This window comes from Calidris pugnax, unplaced genomic scaffold (genome assembly GCF_001431845.1).
Source record: "Calidris pugnax isolate Ruff unplaced genomic scaffold, ASM143184v1 scaffold17, whole genome shotgun sequence".
NCBI classification, from domain to species: Eukaryota; Metazoa; Chordata; class Aves; order Charadriiformes; family Scolopacidae; genus Calidris; species Calidris pugnax.
In genome coordinates, this window is record NW_015090794.1 from 10,697,647 (window position 1) to 10,723,825 (window position 26,179).

The 26,179-nt window shown below is 36.3% G+C and overlaps 1 protein-coding gene across 37 annotated transcripts in view; it reads right to left on the minus strand.

Moving 5' to 3' along the window:
- RBFOX1 (RNA binding protein, fox-1 homolog (C. elegans) 1) overlaps positions 1-26,179 on the minus strand; it is a 1,244,625-nt gene that overhangs the window by 232,099 nt on the left and 986,347 nt on the right. For 6 of the 37 annotated variants that reach the window (XM_014936504.1, XM_014936503.1, XM_014936502.1 and 3 more), the window contains exons 2-3: positions 15,542-15,696; positions 12,568-12,788 (exon numbers count right to left, since the gene is read on the minus strand). The exons of the other annotated variants lie outside the window; for them this stretch is intronic. In XM_014936504.1, coding sequence (XP_014791990.1) covers positions 12,568-12,654 — 87 coding nt within the window. In that variant the 5' untranslated portion in view covers positions 12,655-12,788; positions 15,542-15,696. The remainder of the gene's footprint in view (positions 1-12,567; positions 12,789-15,541; positions 15,697-26,179) is intronic. 37 annotated transcript variants of the gene reach the window in all.

Consider the following 26,179-nt stretch of genomic DNA (forward strand, 5'->3'; position numbering starts at 1 on the left):
AGATACAAACAGTTTAGTAGAGTATCAGTGAAACTGATGCAATCAAAATTAATAGGACATCTAAAATAAGATTAAATATCTTCCAAAAGGTCTGGTTTAAACCTGCTACAGGTTAAATCCTGTAGCATGCATGTTCAAGAGGACAGATTGAATTATCCTTCCTGGCTTGAACATCTTTGACTCCGTGGATCAGAAATCTCTCTTCACAGCAAGAAAAACCTTTTTATATAAGTGTATATATTTACTTTCTGATTCTGAAAATAAATAAAATATGGTAACAAAAAAAATACGGAAGTTAGGTTTTGTTACATTAGAGGAATTGTTTTCATCGAAAAGCATGGAATCAATTTTTAACAAAAACGTTTTGTCCTGAGACAGAGAGAGAAAAAGAACCATTACACATTTGACTTGATTTTTCTATTTTTGCAGTAGGTAATTTATATTCAAAGTCTCCTGTCCTGTTAGAGAACAAATGTTAACTGTTAAACAAAGCCACAAAGTATGTACACTGGTGGTTGGGTTTTTTTTTTTAAACATGCCTAAAAAGGCCTGGGGGGTAATTAACACTAACTGCCTTCATCTTCTTCTTGAAACACAGCTGCTATTTAACAAACAAACTTCCCAAAACCTAATAAATAAGTTTTACTTAAATTTATAAATTTTATCCTTCCCTCTGAGGAAATGCGCTGCTTCAGCAGAATTATGTATGCATACAAAAGAACAAAGCGGTAAATGTCACAAATATTAACAATGCAATAGGATCAGTATACAGTATATCATAGGCAAATTAATTCTTTAGTTTTAGTCATCAGGTTAGGGAGCTAGCAGTAAAATGGATGGCATTTTAGACAGTCCATTTGAGAATCACCTCATGAGCTTACAGGCATCATTCTCAAGGAATACTTCCACACATACTTTAAACACTTGCCAGTATACGGTGTTCCCTAAAAATATGTCTTGGATCTGTTTCTGAAAGTGTCTGATTCCCAACTCACAATCTATTTTTATGGTGTGGATGCCATATCTTGGCATATAGAATACAGAAAGTGAGAAACATGGGGTAAAAACTGCAATATTACAACAGCGTTACAGAATGGTATCGAGAAAATGAGGCGCTGGGCAGATTATTTGCTGTGTCAGAAAAGAAAAAGTGCTCAGAAACAAACAAACAAAAAGAATAAAACAATGAAAGGTGGGCTTAAATAATTACATCATCTGGCTCTGACCCAGAACTACTTTTAACTTTTTCAGGTACTTGATTTTAACTTCTGGAACTCAGGGAAGGAAAATCTCTACAATGGATTCAACTAAAAAACTGGAACTGTAAAACAAAAAACATCATCCCATCTATCCAGAAGCACAATACTACATATTTATTAATATTTTGAAATAATCTCTCCCACATAAAGTAAGATTCACCAAAGAATCACTGGAACCACCTCTTCTCTTCTTGATCTCCCATTTCTTACTGCAATCAAGAGAATAAAAATGCCTTTCTTGGGATTTTATTATTATTCTGCTACAGGAAGGCTTTTATTAAAAAAATATTTTGTGCAGTTCTGTAATAATGAACAAATAGTAATGCAAAAGATAAATTTGCAACCAGAAACCTTCCACCAGGAATATAATGACCTCAAGACAACTGTAGAACAGCATATAAAAAGTACATTTCACAGACACTTAAGCAAGAAAATGCTTCTTGTGGACAAGCACCAGAAATAAACACGCAGCCACGACAGGAGTTAACATGCACAGAATCATTTTCAGGCCCATGGAAAGGCCATACACTGTCTGGCAATGCTCTAGGTAGTCCTCAGAAGACCACCAGTTCCAGAGGACTAACACTGAGTTACATCAGACATTCTCCTAGGAACAAAGCCTCATTTTCAGAAACCCACAAGTCTCACTTTCTTGCCTTTATGAAATACAGTTAACCATATATCGCCATCTGCACAGGAGACTACAGCCTAGCATTCTCCCCATTGCTGCCACAAGATACTAAACCTTACTTACATCCATCTGAAGAGGAATTTAACAAAGTTATTATGTGGAGAACTAAGGCCAGAGAAAACCAGGGAATCAGTATATTGCACATTTATGTCTTATTACAGAAAAATAAGACCAGAATAGCAGACAGTTTTTAGAGTTCTCTTGCATATTTCAGTGAAAAGACTTACTGACTGCCCAGTAACTTTTTTTTTTTTTTTTTTTTTAAGGACCTGGCAAAGGGTTTTTTCTGTTATTAAAAGACAGGCATTACTGAACAGGAAAGCAATGTCTGCCTTGCATTTTTGTCTCCGCCTCCCCCCCCCCAAAAAAGGAAAACTCAAAAGACAACTGATATGAAACACCCACTGACATTTTTAGGTCAACACACTTTCCTAGCCTGTACATGATATTCTGATACAATAAAAATAGGCAATCACTGCAGTTTTTTGAGACACCAGGAACGTACGCTTTTCCAGAATGGCCAACTATAAAACGTTCAGTTATAATACATATCACGAAATATAGGAGCATTTTGTTCTCAGCATTTTTTTCAACAGTAGATGCTATCATATCATTGGAAATGACAAATCCCACTCTGTGCATAAACATGTCATACATGATTTTAGAAGTGTGCTGGTCTACAGTGCCTTCCTCCCTTCACTACCAGTACGCCTCTGAAATCAAAAAGTAACACACATTTCAGGCATAATATGCAAAAAAGAGGAAAATATATCCCTGCAGTCATCACGAAGAGTTGCCATCATAAAGCTGATTACAGCGACAATTAGACTGAATGTAGAACATTACAAGGCATAATATCACTAGCTTTTAAAGTCAGTTGGCAACATAATACAAAATGCCACTCAGAAATCAGATTTGAAGCGTTAACATCTCTAAAATGCATATGAAATTTTCTCATGGACTGAAAGTTCCTTTTAAAGATATAGTTTGAAGCACAGTGGATTGGGGCACAGACTCAGAGCTGTCAGTCAGGTCTCCTTATGTTTTTCACACAGTGACTCTCAAAAATCTACTAAAGATGAAAGTTCATATAAACTCCCTTCTTTCAAAATCTGTGCTTCCCTGTTGGGAACATATTCAGCAGACTTGGCTTACGGTACAGGATGTATATACTGGGCTTAATTGTGCCTAACAATCCTCTTGGCCAGTGGAAGGCATTTTGAGATGGGAAATGTGTATGAACATCTGTTACGTTTCCCTATGCCTGATTTTAACTGTTCCTTCATGGAGGAAGGCATAAAAATCAAAGCATTCATTTCTGCAGTAAAAAGACCGTGTACTCACTTCAGTCAATCCAGCACAGTATGTCAGTTAAAAATGGTACTTTGAGAATCCTGCAATGGATTTATTTCATTTCCTATAACAGCAGCATTCAAAAGGCTCGAGTGTGTTTTAACAACTTACGTCTAGAAAATAAGTCACCACAGGAGCCAGCGAAGACAGTTTCCCAGTACATATTGACTAATGCTATAATGAAACCGATCCATCTATTTCTTTTCTTACAGAATTAGTTTTGAAAAATTGCTTTGAATCAACAATTTCAGGTAACCTTTAAAGTATTTAAAAGTAAATCCTCACACACAATATTTTCTTTCATTTTACGTTTAAGATTCTAAACAAATAAACATGGAACTACATAGTGCCAGCTGTGCAACAATATGAACGGCAAACCTAAGAACTGATTTGACAGAGGATAAATAGAGAAGGAAGAACAATTTCTAAAGACTGGCTGGTCTTTTAAGGAGAACTGGGCCTAACCCTAGCTGCTGTGTTAGCCTTAAACCCTCTTCCGTTACTGGATCCAACTGGTGACAACTGTATCTAGGTAGTAAAGAGTGAGATGGATACTTATGTCTTAAATGGAAAGAGAAGACAAAGAGCACACAGAAGCTAGATTTTTAACGGTATAAGTTGGTCACAGAGAAGTTGAGATATTTTCAAGACTTCAAGTTTGCCTTATTCTGGTTTTAGATATTATAAGGCCAAAAAACCACAATGTTTTAAAAAAGCAATAGTAAGAAGTGTAATTTATTCCTTTACAGAAGGGGACAGTGCTCCAATTACACTTAAGTTCACTTAGTGAAAGGAAAGCTTGTGCTGTCTTTTCGATGTTCATCTCAGAACAGACTCTTGCATGACTTGTCACAACAGAACATGCTACATTGTTTGTTCTCCTTGGTCTGAGGACAAGGTAGAAAAGATTCCTGCACTTCTGGAAATAACATTCATTGGAACAGAGGGAAAAAAAACCTAAAAAGCCAGTCAAGCATTAAACCCACACTCCTGAAAATAAAATAAAACATAACCCTGTACACCTAAAATACACATCCGACACTTAGAGAATAAGGTACCATTTTGCATGGGGGGGTGTACACCCTCAAACTTTCTTTCAGGTAAGTGAAGCAGGTCCCATCTTAACCTCTCAATCCAGCATCCAACTGAGCCTAAGCACCTGAGCCATGCTTACAGAGAGAAGTGATCTCTAGGGAGAGTAAGGAAGGACTTCTCAGGTTTACTAATTCACTGAAAGCATCACACCACAGCTAGTAGTGAAAAAACGAATGATTCATTCTGTATTATTATCTACAAGATCACTCGCAGATACAGGAAGACCTGCTCTCCCTCACCTCTAGTCACCTTTTATTTTGCAACTACATATCATCTTCCTCGCTTTTGACCAACTACATGGTTCTATCTTTTAAAAAGCCTGACAATGTTGGTTTGGGATTTTTATTTTTTTTTCAAGCTGTTCTTATTACTCATTGGAATTCTCACGTACACTCAGGTTCTGATTTAATATAATTCTATGATTTTCTCTAGAATGGAGATTTTTCTCTTTCTTGCTCTCTAGTGTCAACATGATTTGAAACACACTTGTATATAGTATCACTGTCAGTGAAAACGAAGACAGTTGATGATACCTCCACAGTTGCTGGTAAGTTTCAGAAAAATCTATGTATTTGCATTGTGGCAGCTGACCTCTTACCTGGGTTAGATGTTTTACAGTTTACATGTTCAGATGGCTTGAGATGTATTTTATTGTATTTGCTATAGTCAAATGTTATGGAGAAAGTAAAGTGTCACAGACATTTATCATAGTAAAACAATATATAAACAACCTACCATTTCCTCCTCCATTACTTTTAAATTTTACTAATTAGCATACAGAAGGGCATTACATGCTTTTGAAGTAGTATAGCAAAGTAAGGACAGAGATATAACAAAAGTGTACTTCTAGCTCCACAAGATGAAAAGGCACTGGGGTAATGATAATTTCACCAGATTTTTAATCTCTCAGAATTAAAAACAAAACAAAACCCCAGCATAGATCAGATAAGTCCTCTGCTTTATGAGTACTTTTAGCTTAATCTTAATAAGTTGCTTTTACTCTAAGAATACTTTCCAATAACGTCTGAATAATGTTTCCTTGAAATGCACAATTTATTTAATTCAAAAGCCTCAAACAAAATCTTATAAGGCAGAATATGAACCATTCTGACTCTTGAATATATAAGCAAGAGACTTTTGCTTTCTTCTCAGTTTGATCAGCAATAAAGCAATACATGGATAAAAAAAAAATACTTTCTTTATTGATTTAATAAACCCATCAGAATTAAATAGGATTAATCATCCTCCAAGCTATCCAGCTCACGTATATCTAGCCACTAGAGGAAGAAAACCAACCAGGGTATCAGAATTTTCCCTAAACCACAATAATCTGAATCTCATGAAACACAAGTGGAAACTCTGATGCAGAAAACGTACCTGAATCAAATTCCTATCATCTATTTACAGTGTTCAGGTCCTGTCACCACACAAAAAAAACCACCCCAAATTTTTCAAATTATCTGTGAACCCTTCTTATTTTTGTAAACTTAAGACAGCTGTGATATCTAACTAGCCACATGTGATTCCATCCATCTCACCTAGTAATCGAGCAGTTCAAATGAAATTCCCAATTACTTCAGCTGACAGTATTTATAGTTTAAATTAAAACATCCTTACATTTTTTTTCTGCAACCTGGTCTACTAAAATAGACATTTCGTATATTTTTACAACACCTTCTTTAAGACCAGGTCTAAGAAAAAAAGTTACCTCATACCTCAGTTAAAAAAGGCAAGAAAGCAGATTAAATAAAATAAATAGATGTATTTCAACTGGGTTTCTAACTTTAGCTCATGTAACACAAGATAATTTATCAGAGGGTGTACAGGTAAAATATTCAAGAAAACTCCATAAAAATAGTTGTTCTATATTTAGATATAAAAGCATATTTTGATATGAGTTGTGTATCATTCTACCGAAAGCAACAGAACTTCAAAGTTGTATCTCCTGGCATAATCTGGCCATCAGAATTTTAATTACTGATGATTATGCATAAGTCAGAAAAAAAATCAGCTGAAATTCCAGATCCTTGGAAATAGCCGTATCAGCTTGCTGTCTTCTAGTTAGGGAAGTCAAATTAAATAATCTGCTTTTGCAGTGAATCCAAATCTTGAAAGCTTTGTCTTATTTAGGGGACAAATAAATAAATAGAACCCATCCTAATGAAAGTTATTCTATCTATAGAAACTGTTCTATTGATACAGATTCAAATATTCTTTTATTTATTCCACTTAAATCACAATACAGAAGTTACAGCCATGAAGGCCCAGTTTTATCCAGTTTCTCGCCATACTAAAGCACTCCATTGAAGTGTGTCATCCAACACACAAGTTAGTTACTATAATTATATATCATCATGTCTAAAATTCACTAATACTGATATTACATGCAAACGTGGGGCTGGAAAAAAATTCTGTGTCCATTGAGTGACAGATAAAATCTTTTGCTATTTTGCTGAGCTCAGGAAGAAACCCTCACTATAACACAACACTGACCGAGCTGATAGAATAACAGGTAATGCAGTATCACCCGACTCATTCAAATTATGTCACCCCTTGATTTCTGAAATAAAGGCTAGCGAGACAAAATCATGCAGATGGGAGGAGAGAATAACCACTTGCTTCTTAGTCAAACTGGCCTACTTAGACAGGTTATCCTTCTCATCAAAAAAGTCTCTTTGGTCAATGGGAAAGACATTCTGTGTCACTGCCCCTCCCCTCTGCACGTTCACTCACCAGGTATTTTATGATACCTGCACCAATTAGCATGAAACAAAGGCAGGTTAAAAAAAAAATAAACTCTAGCAATAGCACTAACAAAATACTCTCAAGCTTTCTGTAGCCTCCTGAGCAAATGACAAGTTTTACAGAGAATGCAAGTTGGCTACATTGCCTGATCCATGTATCAAAAGGAAAAAGAAAAAAAAAGGAAAAAAAAAAAAAAAGAAAAAAAAAGGAAAAAAAAAAAAAAAGAAAAAAAAAGGAAAAAAAAAAAAAAAGAAAAAAAAAGGAAAAAAAAAAAAAAAGAAAAAAAAAGGAAAAAAAAAAAAAAAGAAAAAAAAAGGAAAAAAAAAAAAAAAGAAAAAAAAAGGAAAAAAAAAAAATATCTGAAGCTGCATTTCCAGAGGTTTAAAGACCGATAACTAAAAAATTTGTAAAGAAAGTTATGCAAAGACTACATCCATCACTATCACCACCACCTCACACGTCATTACGAGTACTTTTGATACAAAAGGGAGAAAACCTAACTCTTAGAGAAAGAAGAAATTTTAGGTATACTCTCTCAGAAACGGAACCAAATATGCACTCAGATGAAAAGTGATTGCAGTGGTAAAACATGGTAGTCCTCCACTCAAAGCACAGGGAGTACAGCACCAATAACAGGAGATCCTTATCACTTGTGAAGACAGAAAAACACAATCAAGCCAGAATAAATTTGCATCTAAGGTAAATCATCTACTTACTGCATTTCAAATAGGCAATTCGGCCAATGTAAACAGAAATTATGCATTGATTCCACTAGATCATAATCTAAAAACAACTGAAACAACAGTACACCAGGCAACATGGAAAGAATTAAGACTTCTCACCATTTCTATTTCAAATGCATTATTTAAGTAAAACTACTAAACTGCAAATGCCTTTTTAATGTAAGGCAACACAACATATCCACAACATTTTCCAAAACTGGAATGCCAGAAAGCGTGATTCTGCAGGTAGCCTAGCACACGGGCATCTACAAATACTCTGAATGCCTTCGCTGCCAGCACTTCCCAATACAGCACTAAAACAGGGATTGTACAGACGGGCAAAGATGGAACTGTGAAGAAGTCTGCACCACTACTTTTCACAGCATATTCTGGGCAATTCTCTCACTTAGACCTAAAATAAAATGAAAGTGTCTCCAGCTTACCACTTTTCCAGTTGTCACTAGTTAGCTAGTTATGGAAAATCAGATGCACAGATATAATCAAAATACCTTAAGAATAATTTAAGCTTAAGAATTATGTACTTAAAAGTACAGTAATTCCCAGTCTATTAAAATAGTTAATCAACAGTTATCTATTTCCTACTTTTCTTCTACCCCCCTTTGCCACCACAAATAAATAAGCAAATAAAAGCAGAAGAAAAGGTTTTAGCTTAGCTGGCTGAAGTCTTTAACAATGAACATAAGCTTAAACCCTCAGAACTCTTAGAGGTTTTCTGGTCACTAAGCTAAAATAAAGGCATACTTTAAAAAAACCTGATCACATTCAGAAAAAAAACCCAACCTTTTTGATCTTAAATTTAAGTAGAGCATTTTGCATTAAACAGAACTGTCTCTCCATTTAGAATTTTCCAGTAGTTTACTGAAAAGTCTAAGCAATTTCAATACTTTTTATAATAATGCATATGAACTCCTCTTTCTCTGCTAAATAGAAATTGAGCCGCCTAAACCAGCCCTGTAACAAACAATTTAGTTTCCATTTTTAAAACATTACATATTGCACTTGTGTTTTTAAAATATTTTATCATACTCCTAACATCCCAAGTATCCAGAGCAACTGCAAAGATTTTATGCGCCTAAAACACTAAAAGCCATGAAAGATGAAGCTAATACGGAGACAATTAACTTATTATTCTACAAAACATACCACTCCTCTATGCTGGACTTTATAGTTTTAATGATAAACAGAACTTTTTTTCACATATTTATTCTGAGAACATGTAAGAGGGTACAGCAGCACACGGCCACACGTCCTGAGAGTAGGGCAATGGTCCCACACCCTGGCCAGCGCAGATGGACCTTCTCCATGTGACACCCTATTGACCTCACTGCTTATCTGGACACAAGGGTTCCCCGAGGGGACTCAAAAGACAAAACTGGGATATGAAGCAAGGGCAGGATAAGAAGTCTTTTACTGGATTTCCACTTAATCCTCTACAGTGGTTTTTTAACTTTGCCTGCCAGGAGAAACAGCGTGATAGTTCCAACATCAAGCAGGCCTTGCTGTCCACAGCATGTGCAGTTGCAGGATTGCAGTACCTGCGCTGCTCCTCGTGGCTGCATCATTGTGACAGCCTGTGAAGCCACCGGTACATCTTTTGTGCCAAGTCAGAAAACATCTCTGCACCCACTTGAGGCCTAGTGCTATTTATGCATCATTTGTACTTTCATGTGATCTTTTTTCCTCCTACAGTTTGACTCAGGAGGAGGAAGGGAGAGGAACAGATATTTTATTTTTTCCTCATTAAAGAATGTGTTAAGAAATCATAGGCAATAATAATACCATCACTCTAATAAGGTTTTTTTAAGGTATAGTTACTTATTGGAAAGTAATACTAACTTTTTTAAGGTATATTTACTTATTGGAAAGTAATACTAACTTTGCAAGTATATGAAACATAATTTGATACATTTTGATATATCTGTAACTCTAAACAACTACCTTTTCTTTCTCCAAGAACATACGCATTCCATTTTTCATCATCTCACTCGAACATATGATCTCAGTAAGAGGAATACAAATCTTCTTAATAGAATAATACATGTAATTGGGAAAACACACATAGCTATTTATCTAAAGCGTTTCCAGAGATGTATCCACGATATCTGCCCCTTTTTGTCTGTCTTAAGTTTCACACATTCCAGTACTCTGTAAGAAGAGAGTGTGACAAAAGCAAGCAGAGGACGTAAAATAGAGTTTACTGACGAATTAAGGAGGAGCGGCTGAAAAAGGCTGCACGTACACAGCATAAAGTCAAATAATATACAGTGCTTGAAGGTGCAGAACCCCTGAAGACTAACAGTCCTCCCCAGAGATGTGAGCTCTCTCTTGCTCAATCATGCAATACAAAACATGAAAACAACCCAAAACAGTCCCCCAAATCTGTACGCAATACTCTACACTGTTGCCATATGCAAGCTTGGTTTCCATCCAAATGGAAAGCCATGGGGAATCCCGAATCAGAAATACATCTACTTTCTGTAGAAATCCATACAAATAAATACATTGCAATCCTATAAGCCTCTAAAATGTTAAAAGAGCCTCGGATTTGAAAATATTTCAGGGTTGTGGCTATCAATCTGTAATGCAGTAAAAACATTTGCATAATCAGTTTATCAAAGCATATTTTTGAAGAAAATTTCCATTAAAGTTCTGAACATTATGTAATTACTGCTTAGAAGAGGATGATATAAATATGCCTATCAAGTGTCCCTTGCATTATTTATTGTGGATGCTTTATGTAGGTTTACTCCAAGAGACAAACGATAAGCATTCTTGTATTGTAAACTGACTGCAGATACTGCAAATGGGGATTAAAAGTTTGGGTGAGAAAAAGTGTTTAAACCATTTTATGTCCTAGTTCACCCATTAAGACAAGAACTCAAATATCTGTTTTGTTTCTAAAATGCAATTTTCAGGTATGACATTAGGGAGAGAGAGAAGGGAAAGGAGACTAGAGAAGTATCCATACAAAGAACATTTTTCAACTGTACCTGTAAACATACCTATTTTTTTGTAAAACAATTCTTATTGCTTGACTATTTTAGACCTATGCTAATGCAGTAGCATAGGCCTGGATATATCTTTCTAAGGAAAGAAAGAAAAGAAAAAAAGATTGAAATAAGGCATCCCGAATTTTCAAAGGGCCCTTTCTTCTAATCTATCTGCTTGGATAATGTGTCCAGAGTGGCATTTTGTAATGACAGCAACTTTCCAACAAATCAATAGTTATTTAATTCCCAACAAGCTCTCGAGTCCATTAAACCTGATTACATTCACCCATTTCAGTTGGGTGCAGTTATTTTTCCTACACCGGCACTTAATCTATAACAGGAACTTATGAGAACTTTCAAAAGCAATTTCAACATCAATCAGCATAGACTGAAAGGCACGATTTGCTTGTAATTATTTATTGGACAGGATGGCACAGGGTCTGACTGAGTTCTAGTGTCCGACCTTCACTCCCAAATTCTAATGGATATGAAGGCCTGCTTGATGTGTTCAAGTGTGCTACTGTGTCTCATTGCATAAGAAAAAAATAGCACCAGTTTGCATGTCCCAGAAGACAATACCTGATAGCAGCCACTGTGCAATGCTCTGTTTCTGTCTTAGACATAAGTGTCTGATAGTGAGCTTAAAGCAAATACAACACAGATGACTGAATGGACCTATACAGGAAAAAACCCTCTTTTATGCTGTGATTCCCCCCTGTGCCAGCTAACTGTTGTAGTCAAGCAGGATAAGGAAAATTTGCCTCCCTGACACACTTAATTTGACTGATCACCAGCATGACACAGAAATGCTGTAATAGAAGTGTTTTTCTCTTGACCATGTTAATGCATAATATCTACCTACTGCCATTTATAGGATACACTATGTTTTTTTTCATTTTGTCAATGCTTAGAAGTGTTACTTAAATTCTTTCTTAATGTCTCCCATTACTCTAAATAACAGAATACTTTCTGCTTGATTAGCGTCTACATGTCCTATTCAAAATCCTGTCTACCAGCAGAAAATTCAGTAGTACCACTTCTTGATAAACATAAAATAAAACAAAAAACAGACAACACAACAACAACAACAACTAAATCTAATAATTGCCAGTTAACTTATAAAATACAAAACTCTTGCCCTGAAGCAAGATCTTACACCTTCAGGGCTCAAAAGCATTAGTATGATATGCATAAATATTCTGTGAAGGTTATCTGTTTCTATACACACAAAATCACAAACCCTTTTTCATTCAGTGTGATGCATAACATATGAATTAATGCATATTTAACACTATTCATATTTGCTGTGCTAAAACACTTAACCTTAACACATCACAGTAAGTTACTTTGTCTTATGACCTGCCGTGGGAATGCTGACTCCCTCAGAAACCTAGAATGGATAGCGAATCCTCTGCCCTGTGGTCAACCTCGTGAAGCAAAGGCATGAATGTTAAACAGCAGACAAATCAATACAAGCAAATATAGCTCAACTACACCATTTATTCAGCCATGAGAGATGTCAATACACAGATTAGGGTGATCCATCTTTTTGATTTCCTACTGTCTTCTCACTGACTACATGAGAGCTTTTGCCTGTATTAAAAGTGTTTGCTTTCTCAACCATAAAAATTCCAATTATTACTCTAAGTGCACTAGAGTTAAGTTGCTTGTTGGAAGCGGCCTTGCATTACCTGAACAAGTCCAGCGAAGTATGGTGCTGCCGGCAGAATCATTGGCACTCCATATGGATGTAGCAAAACTCCTTGAGACGACAACATGGTTTAAGTGATAGTATTACTCCCACTAAAGCTAAACACATCAATTGAAAGTTAGGGGAAAATCTATATACCAACTTCTTCCAAACTCAGAGCTAGAACCAAATAACTTCTGTCAGGGGCAAAGCCCACATCAGCTGTAAAAAAAAGAAAAAAATTGACGTCAGCAACTCTTAATGTTAAAATTTTCTTCAGAGACAACAGATAGAGACAACAGCTGCAAACCTAACTCTACCAAAAAAGGAAGGTGCTATTTTAGGATCAGCTTAAGTAACATGACTAACCAACTACTCTTTATCAGTTCAGATTTTTAAGTGCTATACACATACAGATCAAATTCTGTACAGATCTACAGATTAGAATTAATTTTCCTATCAGTCCTGGCATATACATGACAACAGTTACTATCAGAAGGCATTAAAAAAAAATAATCAGGCTTATTATGACCAAGTAAATAAATGCTTCCCCATATTTGTAAGCTATTAAACAATATTCATGTGAGAGTTTAAACTGAAGTCTGTTACACTGGACACATATTCTGGTTTGATTAATTATATTTTTCTTGCTTATTTTGACTAATGCAAGCTAACTGCTTCTATTAGCATTATATTTTAATCCCTTTTCTAATCTTTCACAACATCTATGTCGATACATTTATCATAGCTTCTTTTAAAAAGAATGAATTTAATCTTTAGAGTATTTCATATCTGTTCTTCAATTAAACTTACACTCTTAGTGTAAGACACAAGAGAGCAAACTTTAGAATGATTTAACCTCTAAACAAAACAATTTGCTTTTAACTGTACTGCTTGCAAGACATTCTCTTCCACAGCCACTTTAGACAAAACAAATTTAGCCATTAATACCTGCTTCGTATGTAATGTATCTCCTACTATTGCAGATATGACTAATCACAAGAACTACAACTGAGCAAGATTTTTAATTCAATAAAGAATTAGTTAGGTGCTTAAAACTTCACAAGTCAAAAAAAAATAATCCTCTCCTCTAGTCTTTGAATAACCAGGTGCTTCACATGACTGATTTCAGCCACTTGATTTTGTTGCATAATTACTTTCCCAGATAACTAATTGCAGACAAGATTTGATGCGATACTCAATTATTTAATGTCACATTTTGACCATCGTGAAAGGTTTCCAGTAATTGATTCTCATGCATCAAGGTGGCCATGTTGCATGGTTTAGAATCTACCTCAGCAGCTGCAGGTTGGCCCTTGGTACTATCAGCCTTATGCCATTTCTGACTTCAGATGTTGAATTGTGACCCTCTATGATGCTCTTTTGAGAGATTGCCAATGAGGACAGCAATTGTCACATGTTGATGGGATGCTCACCTAATTCCATCTCCTCTTACAGAATCACTTCACTTTTCTGTTGGGGATAATGCTGTTCACATTGGTTATCTGACTATGCTTAGCTACTGATCGTATTTCTTGCTCTTTTCTTATTAAGGAACAGAGCCCTGCAGTCTAATTATTAAGCACACAGTAGCCTGACACATTGTGGGTTTGCCAAAAGATTTTCATAAATTCCAATACAAAATCAGGCATTAACTTTCATATAGAAATATATAAACAAAAGATATATATGAGAAAGCAAGGTGCCATTACAAGTCGTTTAAAAGTATCTCATTTTTAAAAAAAAGTTCATTTTAACTATTACCTATTTGTTTGGTCTGAGAGAGTGAGCTGTATTTGAAAAGAAAGATCTCTTTCACGTAGGAATGGAGATTATAAAATGGATTCTGCAAGCTTTACTCAAATGACTCCAGCGGGACAACTGACATACATAAGGATTGTTAATTTGCTCTGTAAAATACCCAGGCAGTTTTTTGTTTCAGCATGTATGTACTTGATAAGACGCTAGAAAACCTAAAGAGCAAGATGATTTGTACAGGGAAACACAGGCTCAAGGGAAGCTTTTCTGTGATCTGTTTTGGGACAGTTTTTGCTTAACATTTTCATTAATTATTTTGGCACAAGGCAACATGCTGATGAAATTTCTGAGGACATAAAGTTGGAAAGTACTGTCAAGACTGAGAAGGATAAGAATATTATATAGAAAGAATTGCTCAGCCTTTCTTTCTGCATTAACAGAAATGGGATGAAATTCCATAATACAAAACATAAGGTCATGTTTCTACTAATAACAGAAACTTCAGTTTTAAACTCAGGAGGAAGAAAAACACGACCTTGTTGCATCTGTTTAAGGAATTTGAGCTATTAGCGTGATGCAAATATAAAAAGGCAAATTATCAGTATTTCCTAATTATTTTCTCAATTAATTTATTAATTTCTTAGAGGTACTTCCAACAGCATACAGTTCTCTCCATCCACATTAAAAAAAAAAAGGTCAAATTAAACTACAACAAACATAGAGAAAGTCCTTTTTGTGTTTTTCAGGGGAACAGAGTAACTATGCTGTAACAGGAACCTAAGAAAGTTTGATTTTTTTTAATCCTAGAAAAACAATCTGTCAACAGGGAAGAAAACAGCAGGAGAAAGAGACTGTTCAAGCTAAGGACAATCCTGACACTAAAAATCAAGGAAAATCCAATTTTGAATACACTTGGGTTGAAAATATTTTTTCAAGCTATTTTATAGAAGTATTTTGGTGTTGGCTAAGTGAGGGTCTAGAACAGCCTTCTACATCCACAGTAACAAAGCCAGACAGATTATAAAAGAAAATTAAATGATGCCAAGAGTAGTGGTAGTCTAAACTCAGCAACTTATAGGAGGACCCTTTCAGTCCTTTGCAAGCAGTATAAACATTCAAGAATAATGAAAATATCAAATGTCTAAAAAGCATTTATATTTACTACATTTGTAAATTATAAAATATAAGAATAAATTTTGAAAATAAGCTGTAGTTACCTGTTTTAATGAAAGGATGCTTTGCTTGCCTCACTATAACAACATGCTTCTAAATGTATAGCCGTATGGCACTCCAAATCCAAGCTCTGACTTTCTGGTTGGGCTCTTTGATGATGTCCCATGTGTGCACCAGCTACCTAAGTTCGCACAAACCTCTGTGAATCAAAACCACAGAAGTACAATACAGCTTTACTCGCATCTCCGCCCCGTGCCAAAGTCTGAACTTACGCCAATGCAACTACATCAGCTTCACCAGTTTATACCAACATGTTTATTTTTTCTCCCTCCCAGCCACATAAAAATGAAATTTGTCTTGGTTTACAGTTCACCATTAGTTAGCATTAATGGTCACTCCTGTTCTGCAAGAATATATTGAATACATGAAATTTGACCATAAAGAGTGCTGAGGACTTAAAGAATAAGCCAGAAGAGTATTAAATATGCTAAAAATTCTGTTTCACTTTAGCAGGACCTCTAGCGTGATTAAGGTTAAGCATGAGCCTAAATGTTTTTGCTAGGACAAAGCCAGAATGGTCAGTACTATGCACATCAATCACCTGTCTGGAGTCACTGATAGTGACAAGTACTTAATTCCTGCCTACTCCAGGATTGTTACTCCTTGCAAAAAATTAAGTATGCATGCGGGTGGAAAAGGGGAGATCATCTATCTTAAACAACTATACAGCTTCCACTTCCATTACATTATAGAAAATTATCATGCTGTTAGAAAAAAACTACATGCTAAGCCATTTTCATTATGTTAATAGAAGGCATGTTTCTTTCAGCTATCTGCTTCTAAACCCATATATTTCTTTATTTCACTACAAACTTTCAAGAATTTTCTGAAACTGAAAACTGATTTTAAAAATGAAAGAGAAAAGAACAAGAAAATAGATGAACACTAGTTTTATATATAATATATATACACACAAATAAAATATGCAATCTTATTTAATTTCTGTAGAATTTTGTTAAAAGGCATATATTCTTTATGAAAATGAATCTGCAGTTTTACATTTTAACAACAATATAAGATTTTAGTCACGTTGGACTGAAAACTCCCAGGTAATCACAGCTAAGCAGCTCATCCAATACACACCTTTTTTAAATTTGTTAATTAAAGACAATTTTGCACCAATAATACAATGCATATTTGAACAGGTTAATGTAAGAGACTATAATTATTCTACACAGAAATCGACTGAATAATCAATCTTCCAAAGTCTGACAGGGTAGTCCTGTTATGAACTTCCCTCCTAGAAAGAAGCTGGTTTTAAAGGTGAATAGCACAGGTTAAGCAAGCTAAGGTGGCAGTAGAAGGTCACAAAATATGTAAGTAATTCAGGTCCAGCAGCTTAATACCATAAATTTATGTTTTAGCACAGAACTAAAGCTACTGACAGGAGTGGTCTGATAGTGATTTCACTGCGGACTTGCTCAAAGTCATCTGAAATGAGAAGGAAATGGAGACCGCTGTACAGTACAGATGCACACAGAAAGCAAGCAAGCCAGGAGTACGCCTGAAAACTGGCTTGCACATTCAGGCAGAACAAGGAAAATAAAGATGATGCAAGAAGTGCCAAGGTTTTGATCCCACCTGCATATAATACCGTAATGGTGCATTAGAGAATGACTGAAAGATTCCCACAGGCAAAGGCAGATGTCTGGTTTTGCTGTGGTTCAAGGTAAAAAAGACTTTAGCAACTTCCTTGGAGCCAAACTGCCCGGAAAAAGGCAGGTCCCTGCAATGCAGTCATCAGCCAATAAATGATGTATGCTCTAATCAGATCCTGACAGAAGTAATCTATTTAGAACATCTTTCTGCCAAATAATTAATTCTTCTTAATGCCTATATCTAGTTCAAAATACCATAAACAATGGTTCTTCCAAATGCTATACAACACCAATGAACTTCAAATAATTTCTACTTCCTTCCAACATTGGCCTAACTTTCCCATCTCATAGATCATAAATAATTTAGGTACCACTTTGGCAACCTCTTCATAGCTTATGCCATGTCATATTTGATTCCTTTACGCTCTTCGTCAAGCCTCCCATTTCCTGGCCACCTTTCCTATTCTCCAGATGCTCTCAATTTTCTTTTTAAGATTTCTCAGTGTTTTCTTGTAAAGGAAAACCCAAAACCGAGAGGATAAAGTAGTTTCCTAGTCTCCTGGTAGTTTCCATCATCCACAGCAACTTTAGATTATTGTCCCTAAAGAAGTATTACCAGATCAGTACCGTGCATGCTCCAACAGAGAAGGCAAGCTGCTAGTGACTAGTATTGCATGAGGTAAGTAGATCCAGGCATCAAAGGAAATATTTGTAAATAGAAAAAGCTGTCCTGCATGTCTTCCCTCACCCTCCCAACCATAACCACTGCCACTTTTATAACTACTGCAATTGTCTCCCAAAGACTATTTCCACCTTTCTGCAAAAACAATTTGGGACCAAAGGCTCTGCAAGGGCACCAGAAGCACTGTCCAGACTTGACTCCTGTCCTCAGTCGACTCCATTGCACTCTTCTAAGACAAAGCTTGAAGTACATGTAGGAGCTGTTCATGCCAAGTATCAATTCCCCAGCCAACTCCTATTATACTTAACAGTAGAACCAAAATATAGCGTGGATACTTCACTGATTTTTAAAGTAGAAAATATCACATATACAAATCCAAGATATCTACTGATGTCATACAAGCATAGTGGCTCTCGGAGTTCATCAAGTTTATTAAGCATCTCAGTTTACACTAGTATATAGTACGAAGATACAGAAACTGTTTACAACTGGGAGAGCTCACCTTTTTCAACTATGTGGAACGCCTGTGGGATACAGCACATTTGCTATTAACACATTCTTTTACCAACTTAAAGTTTCCATTTGAAAATCAGATTAGTTCTTAGGACCTGCAGTTCAAGATGAACCACGTTGATTTTTTCATTCAGAAACCAACAATGCTTTAGTTCTGCTGAAGTTCAACTTCCTAGCTTTTTTTCTTTTAAACGTACAATGGTGGCAAATTCAGAGATTTCAAAGAGAAGCAATTTCAGTCCTGCTGACTATGAGAGATTAAGACAGAATCACCTCACATAAAAACTTAGGAAGCACATTTGGGAAACAAATTTGTAGCCCTAGAAAAATTAAGGCTTTCACATTACAGGCCAATTGTCTTGCATTATTTGAAGTGCAGTATCTCAGCAAGTGTTGATCTGGGAGTATGTGATCAATCCATTGTCTTTGGTTTGACAAACTCCAAACTTTGTTTTTTGTTGTCAGTACTGCGCACTGAGTCACCCGCCGCTCTAGTCGCTCACTGGCTAAACAGCAGCATGTTGATTTTCCATTTCTTTTGGAATGCTCCCATAAAGATCACTTCTCCTTTCCCTCCTTGCATTGCCCCACAACAAATCCTTTTACTACCTCAGCAACTATACAGTACTTGCCATCACCATCAAGGGCTCTCTTATGCTGATTCCTACCCTAGCTACTACTGTGAACAATTGAAAGATTTGCTTTTTCAGGAATGTGTGAAGCTACAGATTTTTATGTAAATTGCTTGCCCTCTTCTACATCCTTAGAAACAGCAGTTCCCCACTTAGACTAGAGAGCTAGAGGTATGCATTTGTCTTGTGATAGCAGATAGAGTGATTCACCCTTCAGTGAGTTGCAAAACACATTCACTTACATAGGCAATAAATGTATGCTAGAGAGAGGAAGCAGGTTAAACAAATGGAGTTAAGGGATGCCTTTGTGGCTGGACTTCCCTTTGGCTACCATAGAAACCTAAGGACCTGTCATCATCCATACATATCATGGCATAAAACTGGAGAACAATCCGTGAACTGCTACTTACTGAAAAAACAAATAGCTTTGGGTACCTTTTGACTTATCTGTGTTTTCAGATGAATTAGAAAAATTCTGAATGGCAACCAGATTTGTCTTTTTGTGCCAGCATTTCGTGTCAATATTAAGCCAGGATGAATCTGAGAATTTCATTTATTTAATGCACTGAGGAAGAAGGGTAACATTACACTAATGCAAGAATTCACACAGAAAATCATATTCTAAAGTGACAAAAAGTGGTGCAGCACATATGGTGATGCAAGCCATTTGTAGGGCAGCTCCTTCAATCACAGCTCCATGGCCCTGTACAATTCTATTTGTGAAGGGAATTTCTCTGTTTGACTCCTATTGTCCTGGATCACCCAGAAAAGTCAGCTGCAGAACTGGAAGAAAATACTATTGCTTTAACTACCACAAGTTGATTCTGACATGCACACATTACTACTTATTCACACCACAAAAGACGTGTTGCAAAGGTCCTCACTATGTTTCTTATGTCTTAATGAGCACTGCATCGTTTTTGTTTTCTTACGGAGTTCCATACTGGCTTTTATTACATAATTCCTACAGGCTGGATAGTGTACCAAATCCATTGCATTTTCACTGCTGGCTTCTTCAAGAACAAACTCTTTCCCATCTCCAGGCTACTTCGGGTATCTTTCATACTCTTTAATTTATCTGCCATTTCTTAAAAAGTTGAGATAATCCTCCAACCTATGTGAAGCTAAGCAGTTTTGAAACTTTTGTATTAAATGTGTAACAGACACTTTCAAGATCTTATACATGTTTGACATCATGCAGTTACATAGCCAAACTACTAAAAAAGACATACATCTTCCAGTGGCACAAATGATAAGCAGTATCAGATATATCTTTATTTTAAAATAGAGAGGTTATATATATGTATTTCACAAAATATGTATTACTATCATACTTTCACATATCTTCCTTCATCTCATTCATTTATTCTTCTTATATCCAGCACACAAAAGATATGCCCAGGTATGTATTTATGCACTTATTTTCCCAACAGGCAGGAGTAAACTGTCATCTTCCCCTTGGGCTACACTCATTTACAAATACAGATCATCAGCAACAAAATATATTTTTCCTTGCAAATCAGGAACAGACTGACTTCTAATCAATATCCATTTTAACGAACCCTGTTAATATACCCAAGCAATGCCATGAGAGATCATCAGCCCGTTCCACACAGGATTTTTTCCCAATACCTGACCACACAACCAGTCTCACTCAGTATGAGTTCATGGCCACCTTCTTGTTGATGCCAACATCAACAGGATCTCAGGAAAATAATGGTGTATTCTAGAACAGACAAGCCACATGCCTGTCACTGTCATCTATCAGGGTTTGGTTGTGTGGAGATGATAGATAGCCACATATTTTTCTTGCCAAATCTGCTCAGACTTCTCTTTATTGCTGCAGTCAGGCTACTCTGACTACTGTATCACAGGAAGCTATGACTTCTTCTTGACCTCAATTAGCACATTCATTATTCATCAAATTACAGTTTTCATTTGCTTCCTTCGGGAACAGCAGAGTATCACTGTGAGGATCTTTCAATACAACTTCACCCCCTTAATACACACGGGATTTGCTGACAAGTAACAACTATTCATTCCCCTGAGTAAAGTTCATATTAATAGGACTGCATGGTGAATCATGAGATGGTATTAAATCATGCCTCCTGCCTGTATAAATACATCATTCAAGCACCCTACTATGCCAACTGCAATGGTTTGATTGCGGAAACCAGCATAGGGTAGATATCCTAAGTGAGCAGGGTGCCTTAGAGAAATAACCTATTCAAACCCCCCAATAATAAAGACCCTACAGGTCTTTAAAGGGCTCAGAGCAAATTTCTGTTCAGAACTGACAAGTTTCATATTCTCCAGAGATGAAATATCAAGACTCGAAGGCATTAGATGTAACGCAAGCTATAATTCAGCCTATTCAAGACATCAGCAATAGTTTTGAAGTACTGAAGTTTAGCCAAGGACTAGAAGCTAGGAGCATCTGAGGCAGGCAGGATCTGGCTGAAAGCATTAGAAGGCACAGCTGATATGAAGTTTGCCTCCAAATCTGAATACCACGAAGTTAAGAAGGGTTTTTCAACTTTCTTGCTACTTTATGTCTGAAGTCAATTCAGTCTCATAGGTGTCTCCTAATGTGTTTGGACACACATTTAATCCCACGTTCAGCAATTCAGCTGCCACTCCTAACCTCAGACTGATGTCTTACAGGTAGCTGCTGTGCATGGCTGATCCCACCAACAGATTACACGGCACAGGAGCACCTGCCTTTTCCTGACACGGCTCAGATCTCTTCTGCCCATATTCCAAGGGTCTGGGCCTGAGGGCAAGTCAATGTGAGTGGAATTGCTTCACTATTCACTGCAGGCACCTTCATGCAGACAGCTAATACACAGGAAAACTACTGTGAAAGAACAAAATTCCCTGGATTAAGCTTCCACAAAACTTCCCGGTAATTCAGTAAATAGATTTCACCTTAAAGAATCACATCATGTATCTTCTTTCCTCCCCTCTCCCAAGACCTCTTAGACAATATTCTACCCGTTCACTACACATTCCAGTCCTAAATAACTATTCTGCTAAAGAGTTGGTTTTTTCAGCTACCACAGTGGACAATGAATTCATGGGAATACTGGATTTCTACTGTTATCTCTCACAACAACAACGTCCTCAGGACAATATAAACCTATGGGGATGGTGCTACTGATAGAATAACAGAAGACAACAGAATAAGCACCAAAGAACAGAAAACCATAACGCTGTTGTATCAATGCCAGATGGTAGGAGCCTTTCCTGTCATCCAATTAGGAACTTTCTTACTTTTGGTTAATTCCTTTGATATTAGAAGGGAATACTGAAAGAGTGGCCCTTTTAATCTCACCTTCATTTAGGTTTTAATCAACCTTTGTCAGTGCTCTTGAGCACACCAGCAAAGGACTGGTGTAAATTTGTGTAGAGAAGGCGGCCAGCAGAAGAGAATCACTTTCTTTTTACTGAAATCAGTACTTCAGCTGACTTCAGCTGATATTAAGATTATTAGTTGGATATCAGTAAGATTTTATTGCTGCAAGAAGTAAGACAAAGAGTAAGCAGTCCCCTTCTAAGACCTGAGATGTGCCCAATTCTCCTGCAGTGCAACATAGGAGGGATCAGACACAAAAAATTTAACTCAAACTCTTTGACTGAGAGCATCTTAACTTTTCGCAAGAATTTTGAATATTGGTCTGTCTCTAGGCAGAAGAAATGCAACCCATGATACTTTTTAGTAAAAAAGCAAACCACTAAAACACATGTAACTGAACACCAGGAACAAATGAAAATAAGAAATGCAATATTCCCCTACAAGTTTTGACTAGTGTTGCTCAACAAACATGAACCACACCGAACGTTCATATCCTGTTGATCCCACAAACGTAACTTTTGAACATCTGGATTATAAATGCTATTATTGGAACTCTATTATCTCTCTGGTATTGCAGTGACAGAAAAGCACTACATAGCTTCTTCTACAGAACTGTCAGATTTCAGGATAATTAATGTCAACGGGGACTAGTAAATTCTTATAGAAATTATTTTCAAAGGTTTTTCGAACTCCCTCAATTTTTTTCTTAAAGATAAGCCCGCTTTCTTAGACACTTCTGTAATCTAGTACTTCTGCATAAGCAGTAGAAGTTAACAACTTCTGTTGTTGTCTACTGATCTATTTGGGCATTTGTATACTAGTAAATGAGCTACATTTCCTGAATTCTTATCCTCTACTCTTCAGCCCTGATTTGCTCTTTAAGATCACAGAAACAAAACTGAACAGTTTTGTGCTCCATAGCCCTAATTCCTCATGAAGCTATGCAAATAACCAGTGTCCACCACTACCACAGATCAGATGCTGCCTGCCGTAACTCAGCTACCTTCATAAATCCATGAAAATAACACTTTCATTTAGAGTTTCCATAAAGCAGTTTCAAAGCTCATTTTCTGCTGGAAATGGGCATGCATTACTTGTGTAATTTTAGTGTAAATAAGCACTTAAAACTACTCTCAAGCAAGAATATGACGATGAGAGAAAATGCACATAAACTGCACAATGCCAAGGATAACATCCTTAGTGGAAGCCAGTAAGTTGTGTTGATCTATCCCAGCAGAACTTCTGATCTTCATTTTCTCTCCCATTAAAATCCATCTCTGCCAGAGATACCAGAAAAATGCCTGTGAATGCTCCATTCCCACGCATGCATTTGAAGACGCCTGCATGATTTGTTTGGTTGCACACAAACACATATGTTTGTTTATAGCAAGTAGTTTAAGAGACACAGCCTACCAAACCATTGAGCAAAAAACATTATAGAAAAAAAAAACCCCAAACAAAACCACAGTTCCCTCACCCCTACCCCACAGTGGCTTTCTGGAACCACGTTGAAAACAAAATTCCTACAACAGCATCACCCTGGTACCCCTTTATTTTTTAGAGAACTGTATTTAGAAGATCCTGTTAGAGTTCCCATTTGTCACATGTTTGTGGAGAGTCAAAACTGCATGCGCAATCCTCCAAATCGATTGAGGAGCAGTTACTGACACTTGAAGAAAGAACAGAGTTGAAATCCCTGTTTTACATTTACATCTTTTGCTGCTGATGCACATGGATAGGTGAGAGGGAGATTACCAAATACTTCTAACAAGCCCTTGGAACAAAAAAGTGATGAATTTTCATTCTATGCTAAAAAATGAATGCCATTTTGCAAAATGACATTTAAACAAGGACCTGGAATGCAAGTCTTACATGAGTTAATAATGCATACTTTCCTGAGTAACTACACTTATTATATTTTTTCCTTTGAATTCAGTTCTTTATGTACATACAAAGGGTAGTTTAGTTCATGTTAAAGCAATATTGAACAGCTTCATTTCAATGGAAAACCTGTGTACATAAACCCACCACATTATATTAACAGCATTTCAAAGGCTTCAAATGTATACAATATAAGAAACAGCTAGAGATAATTGTAGATCTGGAACAGTATATATTGACATCTCAATAGCCATGAAAACACTACAAACTCATGTTCTTCCTTAAAACTTTTTAAATAGGTGACTTTCTGCAATGACAAAATAAACAGGAGGCCTAATTTTAGTATTTGTTCATCATTACTGTCTGGAAAATTTTCTTACATGCTTTATTTTTGAGGCAAAACCAACCACATGCTGCGTACCTGGAATTTTTCAGTCATTTCATCCATCCAGAGATAGCATAGTGGACATCAGTGTTACAGAAAGAGACTTAAAACAGTTGACATATAATGAAACAAGCACTCTTCCAACAGGGAATCCATTTGTAGAAGAGTCAAATTCTACAGTGCTGTCTCCCTGCTCATACAGTCCAACTCCTCATGGCATGGGGGGGGTCCCAGGGCTGTTCTGCCCTGAGTAAGAGCAGTTTGAGCATTGCCTTCCCCAAGAAATGCTCTGGCAACAGTCTAAATTTTTAATTAAAAGTAATTCAAGTTAACTAATACTTTTTCTGTAAGTAGTAAGAGTTCACCAGTAGCTGTTTTAGTAATAAATTAAAGTTAATACACATTTCTGATGTTTGTATTAGCATTCTCAACTCAAAAGCATTGTTTAAATATAAAATGTATGGTGAAATCTATTTAGTAGTGGTGAAACCAATCTAACCCATGTATTATAAACTAGAAATTCACTACTAAATAAAAAATGACCCATCTCATAACATTTTTTTAAATGGAGTAGCATTTATTCAACCAAAATAGAAGATCACTGTGCAAATACTAGACAACTAATTACATAATGTACCTTTACAAAATTACATAATATGGGTGCAGCTTGTTTCCCTGTTTTCTGTTTGAAAAATAGATTGTTTAATAACCCATCAAAGCTATCTGTAAACCAAGGAAACAATAGAGCAGATGTTGACTGTTGTCTTGTGCCTCACAGACATAATTAAATACAATGAAACACTCATGCACCCAAATAATAGAGGACAAACAAATACAAAAATGGTACTCTATAAACATAAACTTCATTTACTGGGCACCTGTCTTATATTAATCGGTGATATTTAAACCAGTGATGAAAATGGAGAAGGCGGCATTAACCTGCCTTCAGACTACAGAACAAACTACAAACAAAAAAATCCCTCTCTGTATTAAATAGCTTTAACTTCTGCCATACTGATTCCCACATCACAAAGCTATGAGGGAACTGTAGTTTCTAATGTAACACAGCCAGGACAGGGCACCCACAATTTCTGTAAGCAAAAGCTACATGAATCAATGAGACTGAATGATCCAAACGGACTAAAAAAAACCCGTGCCTGCTGTGTAATACAAACTCTTAAGACTCCCCTGGAAAGCCAGATTTCCTCTAACTGCAAGACATGTTTCCTGTAATTATTTTCTATACACCCCTCTTTGTAAAACAGTAACGGAAAGTAAAGATTCAGTAAAGATCAGATTCCAGATTCCACGAGTATCAAACCAAGTATTTATTTTCTAGGAGAGCGTCCCATAACATTGTTTAGTAGTCTATTTCACATCAGAATTTGACAACTTTTTTTAAAAAACATCCTTCTCTATCTTCATTTCTATAGTCAAATATAGACACGTTTTCTTTAGTAATATCAACATTTATCCGCTATTTGAAAAGAATCCTTATGTGAATTAATACAAAATTAAGTACCCAATTCTAGAATTGCTATTAGGAAACAAAGTTTCCAGACTGGGGGGGGGGGGG